Below are 27,473 nucleotides of genomic sequence, written 5' to 3'. Positions count from 1 at the left end.
AATCAGTACAATACGAGAGTGCTTTCACTTAAAGCTGCACTTTATTTTAGTCTCAAGCACTTACACACATCCACAACAGGTTACTAAAACACCCCAAAAATCAATAATTACTGAAGTCTGGAGTGGTCTTTGAGTGGTACAATGACAGCTGTCCGATTGGCCAGTCTTTCAGCTGCTGTTGGGGACCCTAAGCTATGTCTATGAAGTGTAACTGAAGAGTCCACCTACCCCATACTTTTGCTCCTTATTTATTTGGGTTAGTGTAACAATAACATGTCAGTAAAAAAAAAAACTCTTAAGCAAACCATTTCTAAGTTTAAGGAAGAGGTGTCCTAAAGCCATTAATTAGACAGATGGGTTTTTGCAGAGCCTGCATATTTTGAGAACCCTGAGAAACCTATCTCAAAGGGCAGATATAGATAACCTTTCTGTTTTTCTAAAATACATAACTCAGCAATTTTAACAGAGATCTTATCAGGAAGGACACAGGGCCAGCTCCCCCCTCAACTCCCTCTCCTCCTGGCTTCTTGTTAAGGCTACTGTACAGGCCCACTAAAGGCTTACTGACTTGGCTGCTTGTCAATAATTATTAATAGTAGTCCAAGCATTTTGCTGGTGTGCCAAAATCACTTCGTTCTCTGTGTGTGTCACTCAAGGATCAGTCATGAGCCACAGAGAGGAATTGCCTTAGGCTTCTAGATCTCACAACTGCATGTGATCCCTTATGCCAGGTTGCACCTCAGAGCAGTGCAACCTTGGCTGAAGTCAGTCTGTCATCTTCATATTCACCAACTTGACAAGCTAGTATATATCCCGGACAGAACGTTGGGATCTCTGAATTGGTGGATGAGCCAAGACAACGTGTGCGGGGGGGAATCACCTTCTTTCTACTTCCCCTTCTATTACTTTGGTAACACATACTTCAGCCATGGGGTGGGTGGGGAGTGAACATGGACAATCTTCAGGCTCAGCCTGTCCATGAGGCCCATTTACACATACATGTTCTTAAGTTGCACGTCTTGTCAGACGTCACCAGTGTGGTGCTCTGCTCTGTTCAATGATAACAGTCGGCTGCATGTGTGTTCCCTCTTTGTGCTGCCCCGGCTCTGCAGATAGCTGACACAGCAGACCCCGAGAGAACCCCCAATGACCACAGACTCCAATAAGGTACGAAGGCACCCAACCAGGTTTATTGCCAAATGAAACACAGTCTCTAGCTCCCCATATCAGAGGTCTACAGTTCTGCTTGTACATATGTGCTCCCTGACAATGGACCGGCTCAGTCAGTGGTGGGACTTACCACTAGGCCAGACAAAGACATCCACTCAAGGGTGCATTCTTATACACCGGTACAAACAAGTTACACATCACACCTGACATATTGAGGTACAATCCCTCTATGTGTTAGGGTGCTGCCTCTCTCCTGGTACATGTTGGTTCGAACCAACAACTCTATCCATCATATTACCCTTTTGCCCATCTTTAGGATGGGTCAGCCTGTTCCTTGTTATGTGTGGAATGTGCAAGTATCGGAGTGTTCTTGTTACCATCCTGGCACATGTTTATATCTCTAGTGTCCAGTATCTTTTAGGTACGTGCATTTTTACAACTTCAGCCTTTTTCTTGCCAGCTTCTGTGAGAAGGGCCTGCCTCTGGCTCACAGTTTAACTTTGCTTTATGCTAACAGTCTTGTCTTGACCATTACTTTAGTTCAGGCCTTGTTTCAGAGGCCTGGTATGAGGTCTAAGGGTTTATGTTGCAGGGCCTCATCTTACTACAGCACACAAAAACTGTTTGAGAGCAGTTCCTGCCTCACATTCAGTGCAAGACTGCACATGTGCTCACCAGTAACACCATAGCAGTGTTCTGCATGAACAAATTAGGACACTAGGTCAAGACAGTATGGAACAAATTCTGAAACTTGTGCATATGGAGCTTGGTCGTTCCCAGGGCATCTTAGTTGCTGGGTGTTTGAGATGGCCTGGCGGATCACTTGAGCAGATCCTTCAGCTTAGACCACAAATGGTCTCTCAACACTGCTGTTCCAGCTTCACTATTTTCTGGGACAAGGACCTGCTGTATGCATACCCACCAGTACCTCTAATCCCCAAGGTCATTTTCAAGCTGAACCAAAATCGAGGTAAAATGATCTTCATAGCTCCTGCCTGGCTGCTGCAATTATGTTATTCCAACCTACTCAAGCTGTCCACTTGGGAACTCTTGCTCTTACCACTAATCAGAGACCTGATAATTGAGAATCACAGACACGTGCTGCACCTGAATCCTCAGGTGTTGTACCTCATGGTTTGGTTCATCAGTGGTTAAATACAGAGGAGGAACACAGTTCAGTGGCAGTCCAGAACATCATCTTTAATAGTAGAGACATACGATGGGTGAGGTAATATCTTTTATTAGACCAACTTCTGTTGGTGAGAGAGACGAGCTTTCAAGACAGAAAAGCTCTGTGTAGCACAAAAGCTTCTCTCTCACCAACAGAAGTTGATCTAATAAAAGATATTACTTCACCCACTTTTTCTTTCTAATATCCTCGGATCAACATGGCTACAACACTGTATGCATCCTTAATAGTAGGAAACCTTCCACTAGAACTACTTACCTTAGTGTAAATGGAAGTGCTTCTCTGCCTGGGCCCCTACCCATAATGTGTCTTTTAGTACAGAAATTTTTAATCAAGTTTTGAGTATGTTTTGCATTTTTAGGAGTCATGTGTAACACTCATCTCCATTAAGGTGCCTCTGACTGCAGTCTCAGCGCTTCATACTGGAATTGATGGTAGAACTGTTTTTACCAACCTTATTGTGACCAGGTTCATCAAAGGTCTAGATGGACTGTTTCCACCTTTTCGCGATACGGTGCCACCTTGGGACTTGAATTTAGTTTTGTCTGCTCTTGTGGGCCCTCCATTTAAGCCTTTAGCATCTTGTTCATTTCTGCACCTCTCAGCAAAGGTGGCCTTCTTGGTAGCCATCACCTGGGCTAGGAGAGTAGGTGAACTGAATGCCCTTGAAATTGATCCTCCAAACAGCATTTTCTATGAAGACAAGGTCCAACTTAGGCCTCACCCTAAGTTTCTGTCAAAGATGGTATCTGATTTCCACCTAAATCAATCTATATACTTGCTGGTTTTTTTCCCAAAACGCATGCTTACAAGGATGAACAAAACCTGCACGTTTTGGATGTGTGTTGACCTTTAGCGTTTTACCTGATCAGGACAAAGACTTTCCAGGTATCTTCCCAGATCTTTGTTTCTTATGCGGAATGAGTTAGAGGTCAATCAATTACAGCACAGTGACTTTCAAAATGGATTACCAACTGCATCACTGTGTTACACTGCCAAAAGCACAGCACATCCTGAGAAGCTGACAACGCACTCAACTAGACAACGCATTCAGCCTCTGCAACATTCATGGGACATGTCCCTATCGTGAACATCGGCAGAGCAGCAACATGGTCATCTGTCTGTACGTTTACTAGACTGTATGCACTTACTGAGAAAGCAGTCCTATAGTCCCTCTTGCAATGAGACTCTGAGCCCCACTGCCTTTAATAACACCTTCGGAGTCACCCACAGTATAATAGACACATGCAAGCACTCAAGAAAAAGCAGTTGTTCATCCTTTCATAACTGTTGTTCTTTGAGAGATATTGCATAAGTCCATTACACAACCCACCATCCTTCCAATTGGGCTTTTGGTGGGAGGGAACTAAAGGAGGGTTGCGGTGGCTCTGCCCTTTATACCCTCCTATCTAAGCAGGAGGAGCCTGAGATGGGTGGAGCCGCCACTCCAACTAACACTAGGGAAAATTGAACATATACCTACGATGTGATGGACGCATGCAACACATCTAGAAGAATAATAGTTATGAAAGGGTGAATAGTGACTGCTTTTTCTCTTAATTTGGCCCTGCATTAACATGTGAGGCAGATTTTAAATCTCTTATTTTGGAGGTTTAACTAAGTATGAGTATCTCTAGGGTGCCTTTTCAAGTTATTTTTCTTCATTAAGTGGCTAAGTCAACACACTGAGGAACTGAAGGGTGGGGGTGAGTGGTTGTGAGGAGAGTAGGAGCCCTGATTTGTTAATATTAGTGATTGAGGTACTGTCATTTGAAGCGTCACATAGGATATTTTAGGCAACATCTACAGTATGAGCTGGGGTGTGATTCCCAGCTCAAGTACACATACTTACACACTAGCTCTCATCTGAACTACCATGCTAAACATAGTAGTGTACCCATGGTAGTATGGGCAGCAGCAGGGGTGGCATGGCCTAACTCTCCCAAGTACTTACTCATGGGGCTCAGGCGGGTTTGTAGGCTAGGCAGTTAACTCATGCCCTGCTGCCTGTGCTATGAGGCTACACTACTGTCTTTATTGTACTAGTTCAGATGAGGGCTAGCACAAATATGTGTAGAAATCATGCCTTTAATTCTTAGCATAGACATAGCTTGAGGTGATCTGCTCCACTTTACGTATGAATATGCTTCTGTAGCACTTGTGGCTGCTTAGTAGAAGTTCATGAAGTTTCTTTCCAAAGGGTATCCCAGTCCAGCCAGCAGTGATTTTGAGCAAGACAGGTTTATATGTTGGTCTTGAACATTTCAGGTGACTTTGAGTACATCAGCTTCTAGATGCATTGGTATTTCAAGCTACTTTGGTGGCATTAACTTCCAAAGGACAAAAGTTCTGAGTTTATAATGAATCATGCATTAATGTCTTTGAATTTGTGATTTGTTTTTACATGCAGAATAAGATGCATTACATCACTGATGATATACACATACACAACTTTGTAACTGGTGTATGTTGTTGCCCCAATACAAAACAGTTTGTCATCTCAGCACAGGAACAAGTTATGGAATGGGAAAGGGATCCTGTCTTCCTTATGATGAGGAATCATAGGACTCTATCTGCGCAATATGGCTATGTCTACACTGCATCTGCACTATACTGCACCAATTTCTGTTGCAAAACTCTTCCAGCTGTGTCTTACATCAAAAGTTCTCACCTAATATTTAATCATGTCCTTAAACTATCCTAGGTGGGTTTTTTTAAGTGTGGGCTCTGCTTGAGCTAGCCTGCTAAAAACAGTAGTGTAGCCGGGGTAGCATGTGCAGTGGCTTGGGGCCATCTATATAGATACCTAGGGGGTCCAGGTGCGTTTGTACTTAGGTGACTAACCCAAGCTGCTACCCATGCTACCTCTGTCTACAATACTATTTTTAGTATTGTCTCCCACGCTGGGAAGCATGATCCCAACTCCAGTGTAGATGTATCCTAAGGCATGTGATTATGCCTTTCTCCTGATCTAGGATAGAGCCCACTTTTAAGAAACACCTAGGATAGTTTATGGATATTATTCAGGGTGGATTTGATTTAAATTACTAGTCAGGAAGACTCTCTTTAATCATGGATTTCTACATAAAAATGCATTCTTGTTGGTTGTTATAACCTTAATACATATTCTTCATAACTCAGAGATAGATGTAGGTTTCATTTTTAGAAGGGACACACTATACATTTTTAAACAGTGATTTATTTTGAAAACTTTTCAGATTAATTTTACAGCTATATCAGAAAATGAATGATTGTTTGGTTATTTCATTTACCAAAGGTAATTGAAGCAGATATTTATGAAGTCATTGGGAGGTGAACTATCTCCAACTCAACAGGCTAATCATCACAAGACAGACATTTAAATTGTTTTTTTTAACTGAAACAACGACGTTATGTATTCTGGATTTTTTTCTTCAACAACAAACATATAATATTTTAACAAAAGAAGCATATGATTTTTTGAATTTAGTTAAGCATTCAAGCTTTTTAAAATCTGGTTTGTTTTTATTAAAATTGTTTTTAACTAAAATAGTTAAATGAAATATATATTTTTTAAAAACAAAAATTAAATTGACTGTCAGCCAGGTCAACATGAAAAACTTAAAATATTGGCTTCTGCAGCTAACTCAGTCGTCTTCACCTTCATTTTCCTGTTTGTTCATAATCTGGAAAAGAAAAACAAGCTTTCCTGCTTTTTCAGGTCCCAAATGATTTCTCAATTTGGAATGAATTAGTCCAACGGAAGAAAATATTCATTCTACACCAGCAGAAGAAGCTACTGCTGTTAAAAGTGAGATTATCACTTCAACAGTCTCTGAATCCAAGTGCTTAAGTGACTTCCACCAGTTCACTGGTGTGACTTTCTTTAAAACATCATCAGCAAACATATATTTCTTGAATAGTTCACCCTTAGCTCTGAAGTTTATTATAGTTGGCATTATGGAGGGGTGATTGCTGGATGTCCATGTCATAGCCAACTCCTCTTCTTCAGCATTTAAGATTTGACCCTGGTACCGAGTATTGAGAATATTTGCAAGAAAATGAGCTGGAAATAATGCTTGTCCCATTCGTTTCTTTAATGCTTGTAATTTAACTCTGTCATTGCATATTTCTCTTATTAAGATCTCACTCAGTTCCTTCCAAATTTCAACAGCGTCAGCAATAAAACAGCTATTTCCCTGCATTTTGTTCAAGGCTACAGAAATAGGCTTCAGGGTACTCAGCATGTGTTCAACATTTCTCTTAAGCCCAATGCTGAGAACTTTGGCTGTGATAGTGCCATCTATTTTTTCATGATTTTGTTCCTAAATTGTCATCAGGTTAGGCCAGTTCTTGATATAGTGCTCAAAACAGTCCACTACTGAGTTCTATTGCACGTCTTGTGAGAGAGTTAGCTTGGTTCCTCCCACTTTTTTCAGAGCACCTGCTGCAAAGTGGTTGTTACAGAAGTATTTTTCAATTTCAACAACATTAGCTGTTATTTCTGGAACACTGAAGTCTTTGGCTAGGAGGTGTATCAAATGAGCATTGCAACTGAGTTATTCGTTATTAGCTTGCGACTCTCTTCTAAATAATTTCTTCTCATCTTGGATACATTTGCAGCACTGTCTGTGACCAAGCTGCGTACTAGACATGTGAATTTTTTTTCACAGTTTGTTATAGCTTTTACTGCTGCTACTTGTAAGTGTTCTGCTGTGTGTGCATTTCCTGATGTATCAATTGTTTCTGTAAGGAAGACATCCCCTTCTTCTGTTGTCACACAAGCGCATACAACGGGATCGTTGTGGACATTGCTCCACCCATCAAGACTCAGGTTAACAATTTCACCCTCTAGACCTTTTGCACGCTGCTCAATTTCTCTTTCATACACTTTATCTAGAAATTTGCATATGATATCTGCTCTGTTGGGTGGACTGTATCCTGGTCTTAATGACTGAACAATGTTAATGAAGCGTGGGTTCTCAATCATATGGAAAGGAGAGTTTGTTGTATAAACAAACCGGGCAATTTTTTCATCAATTACCTCTTTTTGTAATCACAAATCTATATATGGTGGTTTCTGGATGATGGAGGTTTTTTTTTCTTTTTGCTACAGGTTATATACTGTGGCTATGTGACATACATGATGTGACTGAAACACGATCATTGGCAGATAACTCTGAAACTATATAAAATAATGGTGATCTTGTCAGGATAGTCTTCAGAATCCTGTATGTTGAGGATGGATTCTCCTTAAAAAAAAAAAAAAAAAAAAAAAAAAAAAAAAAAAAGTCAATGCAGTTATTTAATTATTATTACCATACTGCTCATTCAGCACTACTCATTGCATTCACTAACACTCAGTACTACTTTAAAGGTGAAGTTGCAAAAGGAAGATCTGCCTGTTTCAGCTATTTATTTTTTAGCACAACTGCATCTAAAATGATAGTACCATAGAGTAACAGCTATATTTTTTGCTCAGACATGAGAATTCAAGAATAGTCCAGAAGGAAGACAGGCAGTCCTTAAGAAAGAAGTATGAAATAAAAAAGTTTACCAACCTGAAGATCCTGCGTGTTCAGATATGTTAATTTCATCATATTCAATGCAGCTTCCTCCTGAGAAGGAACACTTCTCATTATGTTGTTTTATTCGGGCACCAGGCCTGGTATTTCTTTGTTGCACTGTTTGCATTTTGCACGCATGCCTATCTTACCCACAGGTAGAGGGACTTCATTAAAATATTCCCAAACTGGGTCTCTTTTACGGCCTGCTGCCATTATAGGTTTTCCCTTCTAGTGAGAGAATTGTATGGTAGATCTCAAATCAATGAAGGCTACACTTGGAAAGACCTCAAGACTTTTGGAATATGCTGCTCAAACAGTTTCACTTTTGTTTCTGCTGCCTGTCCCTCCCTTCTCACATTTATCTCCAGACTTCTTCTCCTTGTCCAGATCTATTCCACCCCCAACAATCTTTTATTCATTTAACTTTTTGAAACTTTGCACTTTTAGAGAGAGGAAAGGGATCGACTCTGTGCACACAAATTTGCGGAGGGACAATAGGGTTGAGGTCTGTTATTTCTCACCTCTCTATATATTATTTATTTATTTATTTTATTTAAAACCATTTTTGCTGTTAACAAGCATGTTATCTCTGGAGACACAAATCCACAATTTGGGAACTGCAAAACTAAGCATCTCTGATGGTATCTTCTAGACTGAGCACTGAGTCCCATTGGATAGATAGAAAGATTAACCTAAATAATCTATACAGAAGCCTCTGGAACCTCATAAGATTGGGTCCCTAATCCATGAACTATTGGAACTCATTTACAAAACTTTTCTTAAACATTACTTGAATATATTGTCTCATACTATAGAATTAGAATTTATAATCCCTATTCCATGATGAGATATCTTTGAGCTATAATGTATCTTAATTAAAACTATCTTTAGATAGTTTTTTTTCTCAACATTTTATCAAAAAAATCTGATTTAAATAAAAAAAAAATCTAATTTCTATCCACCCTAATATGATTTAAATATTAGGTGAAAACAACTTTGACAAAGCTGGAATTGTTTTTTCTATCAAAAATTGAGGCTAATATGACTTTGTATGGGGGTGTCTGTATTCTAGCAAACGATACAGCCTGGATTCAGGACCAGTAGTTTGATTGACAGGAGAGAAAAGGGGGCAGTTGGGTAGCTACTGAAAAAGTTTTGACATCGTGCAAGTAGTTTTATTATTCTAGTTGACTATTAGTTAATTTATTCAACCTCAGAAGTATTTAATTTCTCTTTAGTTCCTGGATGCTATGTAGTTGGGGAGATTATTTTTATTTCATTTTTGATATACAGAGGGGTTGATCTGTGAGCACCGTATCACTATCACTATGAATAGTCTTAATAAAATATTTTTGGTAAAAACGCATCTTTTAATGTTAACCATGTGTTTATGGCTTTGCTGGACTGGGCTTTAATTTGTGCTGTTACTTCTTACATACTCAAAGTAACTGCATACAAATGATCAGCTGCACAGTTCACTTTTCATTTGTGTACACAATAACTGTGATTATATGTTGAATCTTAATTATACATGTACTTGTGCACATACCCTCATAGGGGCTGTAATGCAGGTCTGACTTTTTTTTCCCCGTGATCAATACAGATATTTTTAGAAAGATGTGCCCTGAGATAAGTTTTCAAAAGTTTGAGCAACATTTCATGTTCTGTACCTCTGTAAAATCTATTGAATATACAGCTTTTCTTTTCACTTTTGCCATATATTACGTTTATGAAGGACCCCAAAGTGCTTTACAGCATTTGAATTTTGAAGTTACTTAACACAGACTCTGAAGTATAACTAAATGTGGGTGAAACATAGTTTGAATTGTACATAGTAAAACTACATAATAGTTTACATATCACTAACACTTACAAGAGAGCAAGAAGCTACATTCTTTACGTTACAAAAGTAAAATATATTCCCTACACTCCAAATAACCAATTTAGTTGTCAATATCATCAAGCTTTGATATAGTAGAGAACATTTCCCCTGACTTCAGTACAGTTACAGAGAGACCTTTTGTTAGATGAAGAAAATACATAATGTTTGTCTTGAATAACATAAACCAAAGCCCCTTTGAAGTTCATCAAGGGTGGTTGTTTTTGTTTTGTTTTGGCTTTTGTTTTGTTTTGGTTTTTGTCCTTATTACCAACTGTAAAAATATTTTCTTACATTTCTTACCACTATTCCCTAATGAATCTTAAACTTAAATAATAAAACTACTTTATTTAACCAGCATCATGGTTCAGTAGACTCAAGTCAGTTTTTCCAATTGAGATTTGTACGTTAGCCATTCAAAGTTCATCGCACAGTTTCACTAAGCATCATTAATTTAATACTAATGCTGAAAGTTTTTAGATTCTCTACAGGATTCTTTGTGTATTGAGCCATATGCGTAGTTGTATATAAATTTCTATTAACTGTGGCTTTCTTTAATTTGAATCAGTACCTGAAACCATACAGCTTTTTGGCAGCATATGGTTTGAACAGATCTGTATATTCAAACTAATAATACTATTACACAAAAGTCAGTCAAGATTTCATTTACAAAATGTTCACATATGAGACACCTATCTGTAGTGGAAATATGTGAATTTTTGACAGTTTTACAGCAAAATGTTCTGCGGTGATACTGAACTTTAATAAAAATAATCTAGATGTTAAGGTGGATTGGAACCAGAAAAGAGGGGGTGCTTTAACATTTAAAAACTGTTTTAAAATGTTCATAGCTGTCCCAGAATACATTTATTTGTTAATATATTATAATGAAAACTTGATTCCTTGGATTCAGGATTGGTTTGTCATTAAAATCTATTTCTTCCTTTGCATCGTTGCAGCAATATTATTATTTTACTAAAGCATTTTTTGTATCAAGGCCTAACACACACATTGTTCCATTGTTCATAATAAACCACAGCACAATAAGATCAAATAGAAATTTGAAGTTTATGCTATAAAATTAATAGATGGTAAATAAATAATTGGTTTGTTTTAGATTTTGACAGAACAAGTATGCACTCAAGTTGTTCATAAACCACATCCAGAGCCAGATTCTACAGTGAAAATTCAGAATCCAAGTAAGGAGATTATTTTGTGTTTGTTTCAAATTAATGGCGAGAGGTTGTTTTTTTAAGCAAGTGTTATTTCACATTGCAAGAGCAGTTAATATGTTGAATACTTCAAAGAAAATTGGCTTTTATTCAATACTTTTATGATTTCAACAGCTGGTTTTTGGATGGGATTTAAAAATGTGTTATGTAACATATTTGCTCTTTTACAGTGATTCTTAAAGTGGTGGCAACATTGTTAAAAAATTCCACACCAAGTGCAGAGCTGATGGAAGTTCGGCGTTTGTTTTTATCTGATATGATAAAACTTTTCAGTAATAGTCGTGAAAACAGAAGGTATGTAAATCAAATATTATTTCTCCCAATAACAGAAATAGGTCACCTGTTGCCACACTCAATGTCGTTAACACACAAGAAATTTTGGATAAAAGTCTTGACTATTGTAATGTGCAGTTTTACATAATATGCAATAAATATGTGGTTAAAACAAATGGTATGAACATCCAGTAGTTAATTTTAAATCAGTGATAGATATTTTTGTTTTGTTCACAATGTTTTACTTAACAACATTTTAAGATCATGAATTTAAAACAAAAATAAGTGATCTATTAAGATTACATTGAAGCTCATAGGAGAGAGGCTATTTAAATTGTTTTTTTATCCCGTTTTACTCATCTGAATTTAAAAAATGAAAAAAAGTTGAATTTCATTTGGATATATTTTGACCTAATTATTTTACTTTAGATGTTTACTTCAGTGTTCGGTGTGGCAGGACTGGATGTTTTCTCTGGGATATATTAACCCTAAGAACTCTGAAGAACAGAAAATCACAGAGATGGTGTACAACATCTTCCGTATTCTCTTGTATCATGCAATAAAATATGAATGGGGAGGCTGGAGGGTCTGGGTGGATACTCTTTCTATAGCACATTCCAAGGTAAGAATTAGTTTCTGGAGTTTCTGTTGATCCCAATATCTCCCTAAGCCAAAGGGGCCAGTAATACAGTAGATACAATGTAAAGTGATTTAGTGCCATCTTGTGGATAGCATAGGGCATGATAGTTTAGCATTTTTCTTTATTAGTGTGAGTTCTTTGCTGTGAAATGTTTAATGAACTATACATTAATTATACTATTGATTCCCCCCCCCCCCCCAGTTGATAAAGTATATATTTACTCTGAAATTATGATCTGTCATGTTCCATTTAAGGTCACCTATGAAGCTCACAAGGAGTATCTAGCAAAAATGTATGAAGAATATCAAAGGCAAGAGGAAGAGAACATAAAAAAGGGGAAAAAGGGGAATGTGAGCACTATCTCAGGCCTTTCATCTCAGACAACAGGAGCAAAAGGTGGACTGGAAATTCGAGAGATAGAAGACCTTTCACAAAGCCAAAGCCCAGAAAGTGAAACAGATTACCCTGTCAGCACAGATACCAGGGACTTGCTCATGGCTACAAAGGTGTCAGATGATGTGCTTGGAAGTTCAGATAGACCAGGAGGGGGTGTACATGTTGAGGTTCATGATCTGTTAGTTGATATAAAAGCTGAAAAGGTAGAAGCCACAGAAGTAAAGCTTGATGATATGGATTTATCACCAGAGACTCTGGTAACTGGAGAGAATGGTGCCCTCGTGGAAGTTGAATCCCTTTTAGATAACGTATATTGTGCTGCTGTTGAGAAACTCCAAAACAATGTCCATGGTAGTGTTGGTATCATTAAGAAAAGCGAAGAGAAGGATAATGGGCCTTTGATAACACTGGCTGATGAGAAAGATGAACCTTCTACTAACAATACCTCATTTCTTTTTGATAAAATACCCAACCAAGAAGAGAAACTTCTCCCTGAACTTTCCAGTAATCACATTACTATTCCAAATGTACAAGAGACTCAAATGCATCTTGGTGTAAGTGATGATCTTGGATTGCTTGCTCACATGACTGGTAGTGTAGATATAACATGTACTTCAAGTATAATAGAGGATAAGGAGTTCAAGATTCATACAACTTCAGATGGAATGAGCAACCTTTCTGAAAGGGAGTTAGCTTCATCATCCAAAGGATTAGAATATGCTGAGATGACAGCTACAACCCTGGAGACAGAGTCTTCTGGTAGCAAAAGTCTACCTAATGTTGATGCAGGAAGTATAATATCAGATACAGAAAGATCTGATGATGGTAAAGAAGCAGGGAAGGAGATAAGGAAGATCCAGACAACTACTACAACCCAAGTAAGTTAGAGGTGCTATAATTATATCCGTATGTGACATATATGTATTTGATTACAGGATAATTAATCCAATCACAAAAGTATATCTAATCACCGCTGTGGCCAACTTTTAAAGGTATTCTTTTTAGCATCATATCAGAAATATGTCTTGCAAACATTTTTATTTTCAAAATGGTTGGTCCATGTTTAATGATGTTATTTTACCATAAGAAAATCTCACTCATTGCAATTATGGAATATCACTTTAAAAATTTTGTTGGAGAAATATATTATTAGCCCACATGATTTATTTCTTGTGGACAATGTGACTAATAATTATAAACATTTATTGTATGCATCTAAATTCTTTTTTTCTGTTTTAAGGCTAGAAATGTTTGTATTTTACTTAAGCAAGGTGCGTGAGGTAATAATTTTATTGGACCCATTTCTCTCACATCAATAGAAGTTGGTCCAGTAAAAGAGATTACCTTAGCCAACTTGTCTCTCTAATATCCTGGGACCAACATGGCTACAACCATGCTGTATTTTACTTAGGCTTTTTGGTAAGACAGAGTATAATAAAATATAAATTCCAGTGTTTCTTATGGTTTAATTCTCTTTGTTTCTCTGTGCCAATCAACGTTTGGGTAGAGTTTCAACTTTGGAGACAGTACTCAAAACTTTTTTGGTGGTAATATCCTATGCATATAAGAGCCTTACTATCTCATCATTACTAAAGCTACAATTTAGTAATGGGTATTTTTAGTAAAAGTCATGGACAGGTCACGGGCAATAAATAAAAATTCACGGCCTGTGACCAGTCCATGACTTGTATTAAAAATACCTGTGACTAAATGTTGGAGGGGGTCACATGGGGGGGCTTCTGCTGGGTTTGCTCGTTGTCTGCAGCACCAGCTTCTGGGGGCTGCGGACTGCAGCTACTCTGGCCAGCCACCCAGGAACCAGTGCCGGGGCCAGCAGACCACAGCTGCTCCGGCTGCCTCAGGACCGCTGTTGGGGCCGCCCTAGCAGTGGCTGGTTTGGCTGTCCCCGCGGCTGCTCTAGCTGCGGCTGGTGAGGCTGTCCCCTGGTCTCAGAAGCCAGCTGCTTGAGTGACCCTGAGGTCAGCCACACTGGCCACTGCAGAAGTCATGGAGGTCGTGGGAAGTCATGGAATCTGTGACTTCCACGACCTCCATGACAGACACGGAGCCCTAATCATTACCAGTCCTTGCTGTCTCCAACATATGAGGAGATCTGTACTCTTATGGGTTGATGCAGTGAAGCATAGAGAAAAGAAGTTCCTAAACTACAGAGAAACTCTTCTGATAATGGAACTCCCACAGTATATGGCTTTCCCTGACTGTGCTCAAAGAGAATTATTCACATCCTTAGTCTGTGTCTGTGTTTCTGCATTGGGGTCTCTGGTAAGGGCTTCAACATATCTGACACTCTGACCCCCAAAGGACTATGCTGGGAAAGCTTTACCTGACTACCAAAGGTAGCCACTGGAAATCCTTCTTTTCCTTCAAGGTATCTTGTGGATCATGCTCAGGAAAAAAGGAGCAAGGTAGCGGACAAGATATCTCTTCCCAAGCCCTGTTAATGACTATGAATTCTAGGCAGAAAACAGATCAATCTCTTTTACTATGATACACAATCAATGCTCTGCTGAGTAGGTCAGGAGCGCCTAGGGTTTTGGAAATTCTCCACCTCTTCTGCGGATTTCACAGTAGGACCAAGGAGCCCACCAGACTTAGAGCCCCTCCTAGGTTCTAGGCTGGCCCTGCTGAAGTTCTAAGAGCTTCCAGGCCAGAACAACTTCATTTAGTCACTATTCCTCTCCTCTCTTCCTCGCCACTGCTGCTCCCCTTACCTGCTGTGCACCGGGGCACATTCCTGTGCCCTCTGCATGACTATAGCAAACGTCATCAACTTGGGCCAACAATTCACATATGCATGGGAAACAGGAACTCAATTTCCAGTTTGGATTGCCTTATTGTTGCCCACCTTCCAGCCCTACTGTCTCCCTCCATGGCCAGGCTTTACACCACTGGTCTCACTCCACCACCATGAGGCTGTGTCTCAACAGACAGCACTTCAATTCAGTTTTCCCCTCCCCCTACAGGAATACTGACAGTCCCAGAATTACCTGATCCTCAGGTACAGGATAAAGATTGTTTCAAGCTGCTCAAGTGGGAGGATAAGCCTGACTTCACTTCCAGGATTGTGCATACATTGTTGGCATCATGGAAGCTCTTGTATTCAGTGTTACAGAAAGACACTGAGATCTTTGCTGAGAATCTCCAGAGTGCAGAAATGGATGACATCACCTTGCCACTCTAGCGATTGCCACATCCACTTAAGGATTCTTGGTAAAGACTTACTTGGCAAAAAGAGAGTCTGATTTAGAGAGAGCTTTAAAATGAACAAACAACTTTCTGCAAACAGCCATGTACACAGGTTACTCCTCTAGAGAGGTGGTCAGATGGATTCAGTAGTCAACCAAGTCCCTTGAAACTAGGGATGACAGGTAGAGCTGATACAGATGCTGGCCTGGTAGGATTTTGTATAGTAGTTTGCAGCACGCACCACTTAACATAGCATCAGGAACATCTTGAGAGGAATACTGATACCTGTAGCAGCACAATGGTCATCATCTGATCAGACATCTAAGGCTACTTTGTCTTTCTGAAGAACACTGCTGCATGAAGAACTCCAGAATCTGTAGTAGTCTCTCTCAGATATTGAGAATTCAGGGCTTCCAGAAGGCAGTTCCCTCCCCACAAAAACTACAGTACTCCTCTCAAAGTAACAGACTATGGCTTTCCTGTATCTACCCCTACTGTTCAGGGAGAAGAACGTTCCTTTAACAAGGAGACTGAAAAAGAGTAATGCTAAGCTTCAGTGAGCAGAGATACTGAGCCTCTTCCTCCACTTCCTGCATTTGGCATGTAGGTACAGTACATTGACTTATGCATTGACAAGTGCCATGAGAGGGAGCATGGGTTCTTTTGTATGCAAACTCTCAAATTGGTGAAAACCTTCTCAAAATTACTGCAGCACCTCAAGCAAGGTATAGGATCTGCCACTTTTTAAGTCACTCTGCATAATAGAGAAGAAAAAACCAAAACCTTTAGCGAAGAAGGAGGTGTCAAAGCTGTTCAAACTGTGATTTTTTTCAGTTGCCAGATGGTTTTTATTCTTCGTCTAAATCATCAAACAAAGACTGCTGATTCCAGGAAAATCAGCAAATGGACTGAGAAATAGGGGAGTAATGGGGAACAGATTGTTTCTATTGTGGAGTGTAGGTTTTTTTGGTTAAAATATCAAAGGGAGAAGGACGTAGGGATATATTCCTCTTCTTTCCTGTTTTAACCAATATCTATATATGGATCTATACATATAGAGAGATAATAAAATAGGCAGAGCTACGCTATCTTATCTTGTCACTGTTACTCTTGTGTTTTCTCCTGTCTCTCCCTTCCCCCCTCCTTTGATAAATTCACTTGTTGCCTTTTTGTTCAGATTGTAAATTCATCAGGCCAGGGACTATCTCTTTAATCTATGTTGGAGTTAGAAGTCCCCAGCACAATGGCACCTTTATCCTTACTGAGGGTACTAAAAACTACTAAAATTAAGTGTTTATTCTAAATACTAAATACTTGTTTAGTATGTGATGCAGAAAAAGACTAAACCACAGTACAGATATTTTATATAATCACTAGGAAAACTATGGCCCCAGAATTCAAGACTGAAAGATCTCTCCAACTTGTGTAAATATTCTTGATATTTCCAAATTCCATTTTTAGGTGAAATTTCCTCCTCCTTTTGTTCCCACATACTTTATTTTAATTACTGTTGTCTCCCAGGTTTTAGGAGCTGTACCTGGTCTCATTCAAATCAATGGTAAAAATCCCATGACTTCACTGGTGTAGGATCAAGTCTGTAAAAATTATTCTGAGGAGATATAAAATAGCAAGCAGCAGAAATGTAGATCTTAACAGACCAGTTTGACAATTGAGTTAACAATGTGTCCTTCTCCTGCTCTCAAAATGGAGGTTACAACATTTCAGACTAAAGATCAAGTGAACTTTAGAGCTGGGTTTCTGTACTATTCTGCTTTTTACAATGCAAAAATAAATACACCATCGATGTCTTTTTTTTTCCTGACAATCAGCATGCAGTATTCAGGAATTTGCAATTGAATGTGATTAAAAAAATCCACTAACTAAAATGCCATTTAAAGCAACTTGTTCTAAATTTGTTTCATTTAGAATAGAAAAGACTAAAAGAAAAGATCACCCAATCCATCTTCAGCTAATGCAATATTATTCCTTACAATAAAATTTCTTTTGTATTGTCTAGTCTGCTTTTAAAATAATCCCAAGCAATGTGACTTCTACTATTTCTTTTTTGGGTGATTTCATCATTAGGAAGATTTTCCTAACATTCGGTTTAAATTCTTTCTCTAAAATTTTCCTCCCAGTAATCTTGTGTATCACACTAAATAATTCCTTTTTCTCCTTTGTGTGTGTTCACCAAGTAAAAACCGCTCAGGACTACCTAGAAATTAAAATTGTATAACCCACAAATCAGCCACCTGCTAGGAGACACTAAAGGCTGTCCTGGTACGCCAGAAAACTTGCTCAATTAAGACACAATCAGGTACAAGATACCTGGAAAGCTAGATTTGTACTTCTGAGAAAAAAAGACTATGATGATGATCCTTCTAAAAAAAGTATACTTTAATACCCCCTGTGACGGGATCCCCGGGGTACAGCCTGGGACTGTGGGACAGCTGTGCCCCCTTAGCTCTCCAGCCTAGGCTGTCTCTCACAATGCTTTGCTAGTGACAAGCTGCAAACTCCTCCAGGTGCTGTTATCACTCAGCGCAACCGCATGTGGAGCCCCACACCCCAGCTAGATTGCATGAATGCTCCCAAAGCCACTCATGAATCACACCGAGAGAGACACCAGCCAAATCCTCCCAGCTCCAGCCTTGTACCTCAGGAACATGCCATCTTGGACTGCTCAAGACGAGTAGTGCAAGTTTATTAATTGGCTCACCACTTCATCAATGGATAGTGGATATACACCAGCCTTTGTAAACCTGAGCAGATTTAGCAAATACTTCAGGCAAACTCACTGGTAAAGATAAACAGTAAAATAAGTTTGATTACAAAAAGATAGATTTTAAGTGATTATAAATGATAGGCAAAAAGTCAGAGTTAGTTACCAAAATAAAATATAAGCATGCAGTCTAAACTCTCAACCCTATTAGACTGGGCAACATCTAGATTAAGCAGTTTTTCTCACCCCACTGGATATTGCAGATCACAGTACACAGGTTTCACCCTTGAAACCTGGGCCAGTATCCTCTGTTGGAGTCTTCAGTCTTCCGAGTGTCTTTGTTGCTTGCAGCATAGGTGGGGGGTGTGGAGGAGAAAAGGCCAAGCATGGGGCCATTGTGTCTTGTTTTATACCTTTAGTCCCATGTGCTTGGAGAACACAAGTCCAGGCATGTCTGGTGGGCATTGCTGATTCACAACGTCTCCTGTGAGTGAGTCATTGAATTGTAACTCCTCTGCTGGACAATGGCTGGTGATATCTGCTCAGCACCCACCCAGGCATTAGTTACCTCCCTTGTCGTTATATCTGGTGAGCTAGTATCTGGGCACTTCCCACACCCACAGCATATTTTAGTGAAAACCATACAACTCAATTCTTATAATTTCATATGCAATATTTAAATAGAACAATGGCTTTCAGCAGATCATAACCTTTCCCCTGACACCTCACATGGCATGCTTTATGTGCATGATCACAATTATATATAAATATGGGGGTTACAGGGCGCTCCCCCGAGGTATAGAGTGTCTCTCTCACTTCCCTCAAAATATCTAGACAGGATCAACTTGCCAAAAATAAACACACTGCAAACAAAATCCCTTCAGGGTGCACGTTGAGGAATCTGAAATGCAAAATGTCACTAAACAACTGAAAGGAAGGCCCAGATGTGAGGCCAGATTGTTAGCTGGCGTAAATCAGAGTAGTTTCAATGAGGCTACATCAAATGACACCAACTTTATCTGGATGGAACTACTGGTATATTTTATTTTTTTTTATTTTCAGCTCCAATTATAGCCCCTCCTTCTCCAAATCTTATCCATGTGCATTGTTAGAATTCATTGCATATGTTTAACACAAACTTTGAACTTTTTGTTAACATAGGCTGTGCAAGGTCGGTCTGTTACCCAGCAAGACAGAGACTTGCGAGTTGACTTGGGATTTCGAGGAATGCCAATGACAGAAGAACAACGACGCCAGTTTAGTCCAGGTCCACGCACAACTATGTTTCGTATTCCAGAGTTTAAATGGTCTCCAATGCACCAGAGGCTGCTGACAGATTTGCTGTTTGCATTAGAAACAGATGTACATGTTTGGAGAAGGTAGAAAAGCTATATTTCTTATTTTTAACTTTATTATATATGTGTTTATCAGCGAAGTAAAGACATAATTAGATACAAGACGTATTGGTAACTACTTTTTTAAAGGTAAATTTCCATTGTAAAGTCAGCGTTACCAGACTTACCTTATTGTAGTATCTGACATCCCTCAGTTAATTCCTATTCTTTGTGAGGGATAAAAACTGTAGTATCTCACCTATCCTTTTTGAATTACTGTATCTTAATGGACTTTTTATTAGTAACCACTACATTTAATATGGGGATGACAAATATCTGTGCCATTATTTTTAGTAGCCACTACTAGCGTTTGGAGGTGTTTGCATTCTTAATCCAGAAATATTTGTTCCACACACCAGTCTTCATCCTGTGTTTGAATAATTCATCTATCTTATGACTTAATACAGAGACTCCTCCAAGAGAATTTAGTAGGCAGTCACAGCTAGCCTATAAACAAGTTTTCATTTCTGTAAAGATTTCCAATTGTAAAACAATAAAGACATGCTTTGTCTTGATTAGCCTTGATGGCCACATTGCTATTAACTGTATATTTTTTGTCATAGCATCCTAATTCATTTATGTATTTAACACATTTTTAAAATTTAAAAAATAGTGCAAGTGATCTTGTGCCTTTTTAAAAAGCATCTGTTTACCATTTTAAAAAAGAAGAATGTATTGCTTAAATACATTGCTTTTCACCTTGATGACTCTTCTGTTATGATTCCTTTTAGTTAAGCAAAGAAACTACCTTAATAGTTACTACTTGTAGTCAAAGTCCAGCGGTACATCAGGCACTATTTAATCTATTTCCCAGAATGGCATAATTCATTCTGCAAAGGCTGTAATGCTGTATTATCAGTAGTTGAGAATTCACTTAATTAAATCTGATTACCAATTGGCTTAAATTTAATTTCCACGTTTGTGTGACCTTACTATAAAATAGTCAGTAGTAGTAGTTTTTTTATACCAATCACCTTATTTTTGCCCCCTTTGTTTCCCTGAAATTCACAGGCAAATTAGAAGTTTAGTTTGTAATTCCTTCTGCAATTAAGGCCAATACTGTTTGTTTACTGGCCACTAATTTCACGAACTGGGTAATTTAATTACTCATGCTGTGTTATGGACAAGCACATAACATCAATAGACCAAAGGCTCCTAAACATTTTCATAATGTGAATTACATCTTGAAAGTAATTTGTCCTATGGACACTTTCCTGCCTATTTGCAATCATGGGGATGGTTGTGTCTCATGTTTATCATTTGATCCCTGTGTCATCTACAGCTATTACTAACATGGAAAATTAATATTAGGAACACAGTTCTATATTTTTAACTATCTTTTAGTGGAATATAGCAAGTGGAAATAAAGAGAAGCTTACACTTGTGACCAACCAACTCTCTAAAGAACACCAGCAGGTGCTTTGTGGACTGCTGGTGGTCTACAGATCACTCTGGAGACCTCTCTTGTAGACAATCTGGTCATTCGTTATTATCAGAGCTGCTTTAAAAGATATCATTAAGTGCCAAATTCTGCCACCCTTATTCATGTTGGACAGTACAGTACTTTACTCCGTGAGCGGTCCCATTGGTTCCAACAGAATTGTTTGTGAAGTAAGGCACTAAACAGTGTTAATAAGGTTGGCAGAGTCTGGGCTCTATAACGGATAGTATAGAAATAGTTATAGTCTGGTATGAAATAAAAATACCACTAAGTTATTATGCTAGACTAGCTCCTATCAGTATTTTAAAATATTTTTCATTTTATCTTTTTATTATTACAAAGACAATACCATACAACTAGGAAACATTCAAGTTCGGGTTTCAAAAAACAGAGAATCTAAACTTTTAAAAAACATTGGTGTTCTAATATCTTTTTTTCCCCCTATTTTTTTAGTCATTCTACAAAATCTGTAATGGACTTTGTCAATAGCAATGAAAACATTATTTTTGTGCACAACACGATCCACCTCATTTCCCAGATGGTAGACAATATTATCATTGCTTGTGGAGGGATTTTACCATTGTTATCTGCAGCCACATCTCCAACTGTAAGTACAATATTTCCATCTAGTGGTCATGTTAAAAATTACTGTTAAGAATAGTAACACAGGATTGTCTATGACTGAATAGGTTTCTTTTTAACAGGAGAAGACACAACTGATTTCTTCCAAAAGTTTGATCAATATCAACCAAACTGTTAAGGTTTAGTGTTTTAAGGTGCTGCGTTGGGAAGGGTGAAGAAAAGGCCCCTCCTTTAGCATGCAAAATGCAATTTAATTAGTAATAGCAATGTTTTGCTCTCAATATCTCATCTGAAGATCTAAAAACATTTTAAGTAAAAACAGTGTTATACCTCAAACACTCATGTAAGGAACTGTGGCTATTAATGACATTTTCAGATGGGGAAAATGAGATACAAATGGGTTAAGTGACTTCCCTAAAGTAATGCAACAGATCAGCAGCAGCGCCAATAATAGCGCTTAGGGATCCCTAAGCTCTATCTCCTGCTCGAGCCTCTGGACAACCCTCACTTCTTTGCCTATATTCTTTATCACCAGTATTTATGTAACTAAAAATAGTTTCACACTATTGCTCTACTAGCTGGACCAATAGTATTTGGCACTCAAACGTATTAATGGGCTAGCAACTGTCTAAACAGAATCATATGATACTGATTTAGACAATGGATATGTATACACTGTACCTATATTATTTGCATCATCTCAAATGACAAGCAGCTTTATTCTTGTTCTATTTGCTGTGAACAAAAAGTGTTGTAATTCACAAGTATGACTGCACCCTGCACTTTAGTCACAAGAACGACATCAAATATGTTAAAGGAAAGACTTCTAGAATGTTACATTGCAAAGGAAGCTGCTTCTTAACTTGTACAGGGGAAAACCACAGCATTGCGTCTTAAGAGGAAAGCTGCTCTGGTAGTGTTTAGAGGAAGGGCACTCGAACACGTTTTTCAAAACAAGCAGCTGGGGCTTTGTTTGAAAATGAAGATGCTTTATGTGGAATCCTCATAGTATATAAAATATAACACAGGCACGGTTTGAATTACTTGGCTATAATTCCATCCCTGGATCTTGGTGACTCTAGCTTTGCTATCATGATTTATGTCCTTGCAAAACCACTTTATAGACCTTTAGTCCTGTAATTCAGAGTTGCCCTTTATTTACTGTGTATAATACATGAACATCCGATAAAGTCTTATAAATTACCCTTATCTTTTCAATAGTGTGGTGTTTATAATATCCTGGTTTGCAACAATAAGATGTTCTTAATGAAGGTGATTTTGCTCTATGTTCCACGACATTTCAAAATTAAAAGGTTGAATATTTAAAAAAAAAATTCTTAACTAGACTATAGCAAACTCCCTTAGGCCAGGTCTACACTACCGCGGTAGTTCGACGGCTGGCAATCGAACTTCCGGGTTTGATTTATCGCGTCTGGTCTGGACGCGATAAATCGATCCCGGAAGTGCTCGCCGTCGACTGCGGTACTCCAGCTCGGCGAGAGGAGTACCGCAGAGTCGACGGGGAGCCTGCTTGCCGCGTATGGACCGCGGTAAGTTCGAACTAAGGTATGTCGACTTCAGCTAAGTTATTCACGTAGCTGAAGTTGCGTACCTTAGTTCGAATTTGGGGGTTAGTGTAGACCAGGCCTTACAAAACATTCAGTTTTGTCATCTTGTTAGAATAGTAACAGCAAAAAAATTTGTACAACACACTTCTTAATTAAAATGTAAGTACATACATGATGTATATTTAGCCCAAGAACTTGTCACGTGTAAGTGGCTCAAGCTTTTCTCTTTGAGCTGGAGTTTATTTTAATAAAGGAAACCCTTTAGAATGCATCCTTATATTACACATATGGGTATAGTCATTTCTCAATTACTTGTGTGGTATCGTTCTATATTTAAAGATATTACAAAATGAACTGGATTTAAAACAGAGAGGTTATAACTCTGAAGTGTTCCAAACAGTACTGCTGAAATGCTACCCCAGATGAAAGCTGATCAAGTGGCATTGAATAAAAAGTTGGGAGGGGGGCAATGAGTAATAGAGAGAGCTTGCCATGCAGGTGGGGGAGGTTTAGAAACAAGTACAGTAACTCCTCGCTTAATGTTGTAGTTATGTTCCTGAAAAATGCGACTTTAAGCGAAACAATGTTAAGCGAATCCAATTTCCCCATAAGAATTAATATAAATAGGAGGGTTAGGTTCCAGGGAAAAAATGTTCACCAGACAAAAGACTATATTTTATATCATACGTATATATACACACACAGTATAAGTTTTAAACAAACAATTTAATACTATACACAGCAATGATGATTATGAAGCTTGGTTGAGGTGGTGAAGTCAGAGGGTGGGATATGTCCCAGGGAATGCCTTACTGCTAAATGATGAACTAGCACTCGGCTGAGCCCTCAAGAGTTAACACATTTTTGTTAATGTAGCCTCACAACGTTATAAGGGAGCATTGTGCAACTTTAAAGCATGTTCCCTAACTGATCAGCAACATAACAAGGAAACAACGTTAACCAGGACGACTTTAAGTAAGGAGTTACTGTAGGTGTAAAGACATAAAGGAATCTGGGTAGACATGGATGTTAGACTTGCTACCATGGGATAATACATACACATGTTGTAGATCACAGTAGATATGTGCTTATTCAGTTTATCAAAAAGAATAAACTCATATGCTATGTGTATTTTACTTCATTGCTTCGTAACTGTATTTCTCAACAATATTTTTGACATGTATCAAGGAATTTATAGTACTTCTCACTGAAAATCTGTGTGCCCATTTTGAAGCTTTAAAATATTAATATCACATGACTTCCTTCAGGTGATTTAACCCTGTGGCACAGTACTTTTAATTTACGCCTTCCTTCAACAGCATTAGTGAATCTGACTCCCAGTGTATTTTATCTTTTGACCAAACATAAAGAAATGTGAAGAGGGACATGGTCCCTTGGCAAAAAAGAAAAAAATAATTAACACTTGTCATCCTATCTGATCATTAGTTTATGATGGAAAGAAAGGTAGTTAGTTGCTTTTCTAGTTTCATAGTTGTGATGTAGATTTTTTTTTACCTAGCTATGTTTAATCCAGCATTTACTCAGTCTCAAAAAGAGAGAGGAGTTGGTGTTTGTAGTTCATTTATTGAACCTCACAAACATTTCAGTCCCTTTATAAATTCAGGCTTCTCTTTGGTTTGATCTATATGATGAGTGTGTCTCTTGAGCTTCCTAGTTCCCTTACAATCCAGAATGTTGTACCTGTTAAAAAGATCAGTTCTTAAGAATCTGATCTTTTGATAGTAGTTAATAAGAGCCACAGGATACAAATTATTCTTCCCTTGAGTCTAGTTACCATTTATAAAAGGGGGAAGAGGATATCTTTCACTTAGCTGTTTCCCATTAGCAATGCAGGAGTTGAGCATTTAAAGCTTGAATTTCATTTAGGTCCTGAGCAGGAAGGAGCAAAGAAAAAAGCTAAAGAGAGGACCAAATGGTATTCACCCAAGAGTTCTGAAGGAACTCAAATGTGAAATTGCAGAACTGACAACTGTGGTATGTAACCTATCATTTAAAGCAGCTTCTGTACCAGATGACTGAAGGATCGCCTATATAATGCCAATTTTTTTAAAAGGCTCCAGAGGCAATCTCGGCAATTAAAGCCCGATAAGCCTAACTTCAGTACTGGGCAAACTGGTTGAAACTATAGTAAAGAACAGAATTGTCAAACACACACAGATGAACATGATTTGTTGGGGAAGTGTCAACATGGTTTTTGTAAAGGGAAATCATGCCTCACCAATCTACTAGAATTCTTTGAGGGTGTCAACAAGCATGTGGACAAGGGGGATCCAGTGGACATAGTGTACTTAGATTTTCAGAAAGCCTTTGACAAGGTCCCTCAGCAAAGTAAGGTGTCATGGGTTAAGAGGGAAGGTCCTCTCGTGGATCAGCTTCCATATAAGGAGAGATTAATAAGACTGGGACTTTTCAGCTTTGAAAAGAGACAACTAAGGGGGGATATGATAGAGATCTGGTATGGAGAAAGTAAATAAGGAAGTGTTATTTACTCCTTCTCATAACACAAGAACTAGGGGATATGAAATGAAATTCATAGGTAGCAGTTTTAAAACAAATAAAAGGAAGTATTTCTTCACACAACCCACAGCCAACCTGTGGAACTCTTTGCCAGAGGATGTTGTGAAGGCCAAGACTATAATTGGGTTAAAAAAAGAACTAGGTAAGTTCATGGAGGATAGGCCAATCAATGGCTATTAGCCAGGATGGGCAGGGATGGTGTCCCTAGCCTCTGTTTGCCAGAGGCTGGGAATGGGTGACAAGGGACGGATCACTTGATGATTACCTGTTCTGTTCATTCCCTCTGAAGCACCTGGCATTGGCCACTATCAGAAGACAAGATACTTGGCTAGATGGACCTGTGGTCTGACCCAGTATGGCCGTTCTTATGTTCTTGGAAACATTTTGGGGTCAACAGATGGGTATTTTCTGTCAAACCATCTTTTGTTGGAAAATTCCCAACCACCTCTACTTTACAGTTAATTGGTGTAACGTAGACCTAATAAATTTATAACAAAGTAACCACAGCTGTTCTCCAATACACAACATGGTGTGTAGCATATTAACAAAAGAATTTCCTTGAGGTGGCTTAGTATAGTCCTGGTTGGCTCTTTGCATTGCTGAAAGGACTCTGGAATGATCTAAGGTGCCTAATTTCTATATGATAAAAAATGTCAAACTTTACTGCCTGAAGTTAGGCACCTAACTCCATATTAAACATGTAAGTGGCCTGATTTTTTTTAGAGGTGCTGGGTATCTGTAAATGCTATTGATTTCAGTGGAAGCATAATATGATCAACTATTTCAGGCACCCAAGTTGGAAACTTCTTCCTTTAGTATGCATACAGCCAGTAGATAGGAAAACACAAAGTCAGACCTGAGAATAGGCTCAGATTTGACCAAGAACAGTTCAGGACTCTTGGTTGCAATAATCACATGCTAATTCACCACCTGGCTACACTAATATTGCCTTGTCTTTAATTAACTTTTTTTCTTACAAGCTGGTTTTCAGCTTGTAAGAACAGGAGCTAACTGCCTTTGAGATTCAAAAGCTCCCCAGGATCCTTTCCGCTTTCTGCTGCATTACTATAAGACAAGTCTCATAATCAGTGGAGTGGATTTGGAGGTGCTCTTTGTTCTGATATTGCCCACTGTAGCAATCATCATGAAATAGAAAGCTCAGTCATAAGAATGGCTATGTTGTACTCACCTACATTTTCATTGTGGTATTGCTATCTTTTTATTTGCATAACTAGGTACAGTCTAGTCAAAATTAGCTCATTAAAGCCACAGCTGGGGGTCTCTGTGTAGTTACATCAGGTGTCAGCTTTGGACTCAATTTTCTGCTCTCCAGTTCTGAAAGAGAGAGCTCTGCAATGATTCAATCTGCTGTGAATCTGTAGGGATCAGCTGAAAGCAGAGTATTGTATGCCAAGAGATGCGTAGAGCAGCTGATATCAACAGTTTTAATTTTAAAACACTCCAGCAAAGCCCTGTGTCTATCCCGCATTGCAGTGGATACAGAAGAAGGGAAAGTAGAAATTCAAAGAGAAAAGTTTAAAAGATGGAGACAACGAGAACCGCAGTGTTCTTCCAACCTGGACTGTCTAAGGGTAAAATAAGTAAGCCAGGGCTCAGTCCTGCTCCTATTGCATAACTCACATTCAGTTCATAATCATCGTCCAAATTAGTACATCCTTGAGAAAAGTGAAATTAG

At 38.5% G+C, this 27,473-nt stretch overlaps 1 protein-coding gene across 4 annotated transcripts in view; it reads left to right on the top strand.

Moving 5' to 3' along the window:
* Positions 1–27,473, top strand: part of NBEA (neurobeachin) — an 816,600-nt gene that overhangs the window by 290,156 nt on the left and 498,971 nt on the right. For all 4 annotated transcript variants that reach the window (XM_065403538.1, XM_065403557.1, XM_065403547.1 and 1 more), the window contains exons 19-24: positions 10,902–10,983; positions 11,187–11,310; positions 11,719–11,911; positions 12,184–13,203; positions 19,416–19,633; positions 21,543–21,696. In XM_065403538.1, the coding sequence (XP_065259610.1) occupies positions 10,902–10,983; positions 11,187–11,310; positions 11,719–11,911; positions 12,184–13,203; positions 19,416–19,633; positions 21,543–21,696 (1,791 nt within the window). The remainder of the gene's footprint in view (positions 1–10,901; positions 10,984–11,186; positions 11,311–11,718; positions 11,912–12,183; positions 13,204–19,415; positions 19,634–21,542; positions 21,697–27,473) is intronic.

The sequence above is a fragment of the Emys orbicularis genome, chromosome 1 (genome assembly GCF_028017835.1).
Source record: "Emys orbicularis isolate rEmyOrb1 chromosome 1, rEmyOrb1.hap1, whole genome shotgun sequence".
NCBI classification, from domain to species: Eukaryota; Metazoa; Chordata; order Testudines; family Emydidae; genus Emys; species Emys orbicularis.
Note: the sequence above shows the minus strand (reverse complement) of the source record. Positions and strands in the feature narration are given on the sequence as shown.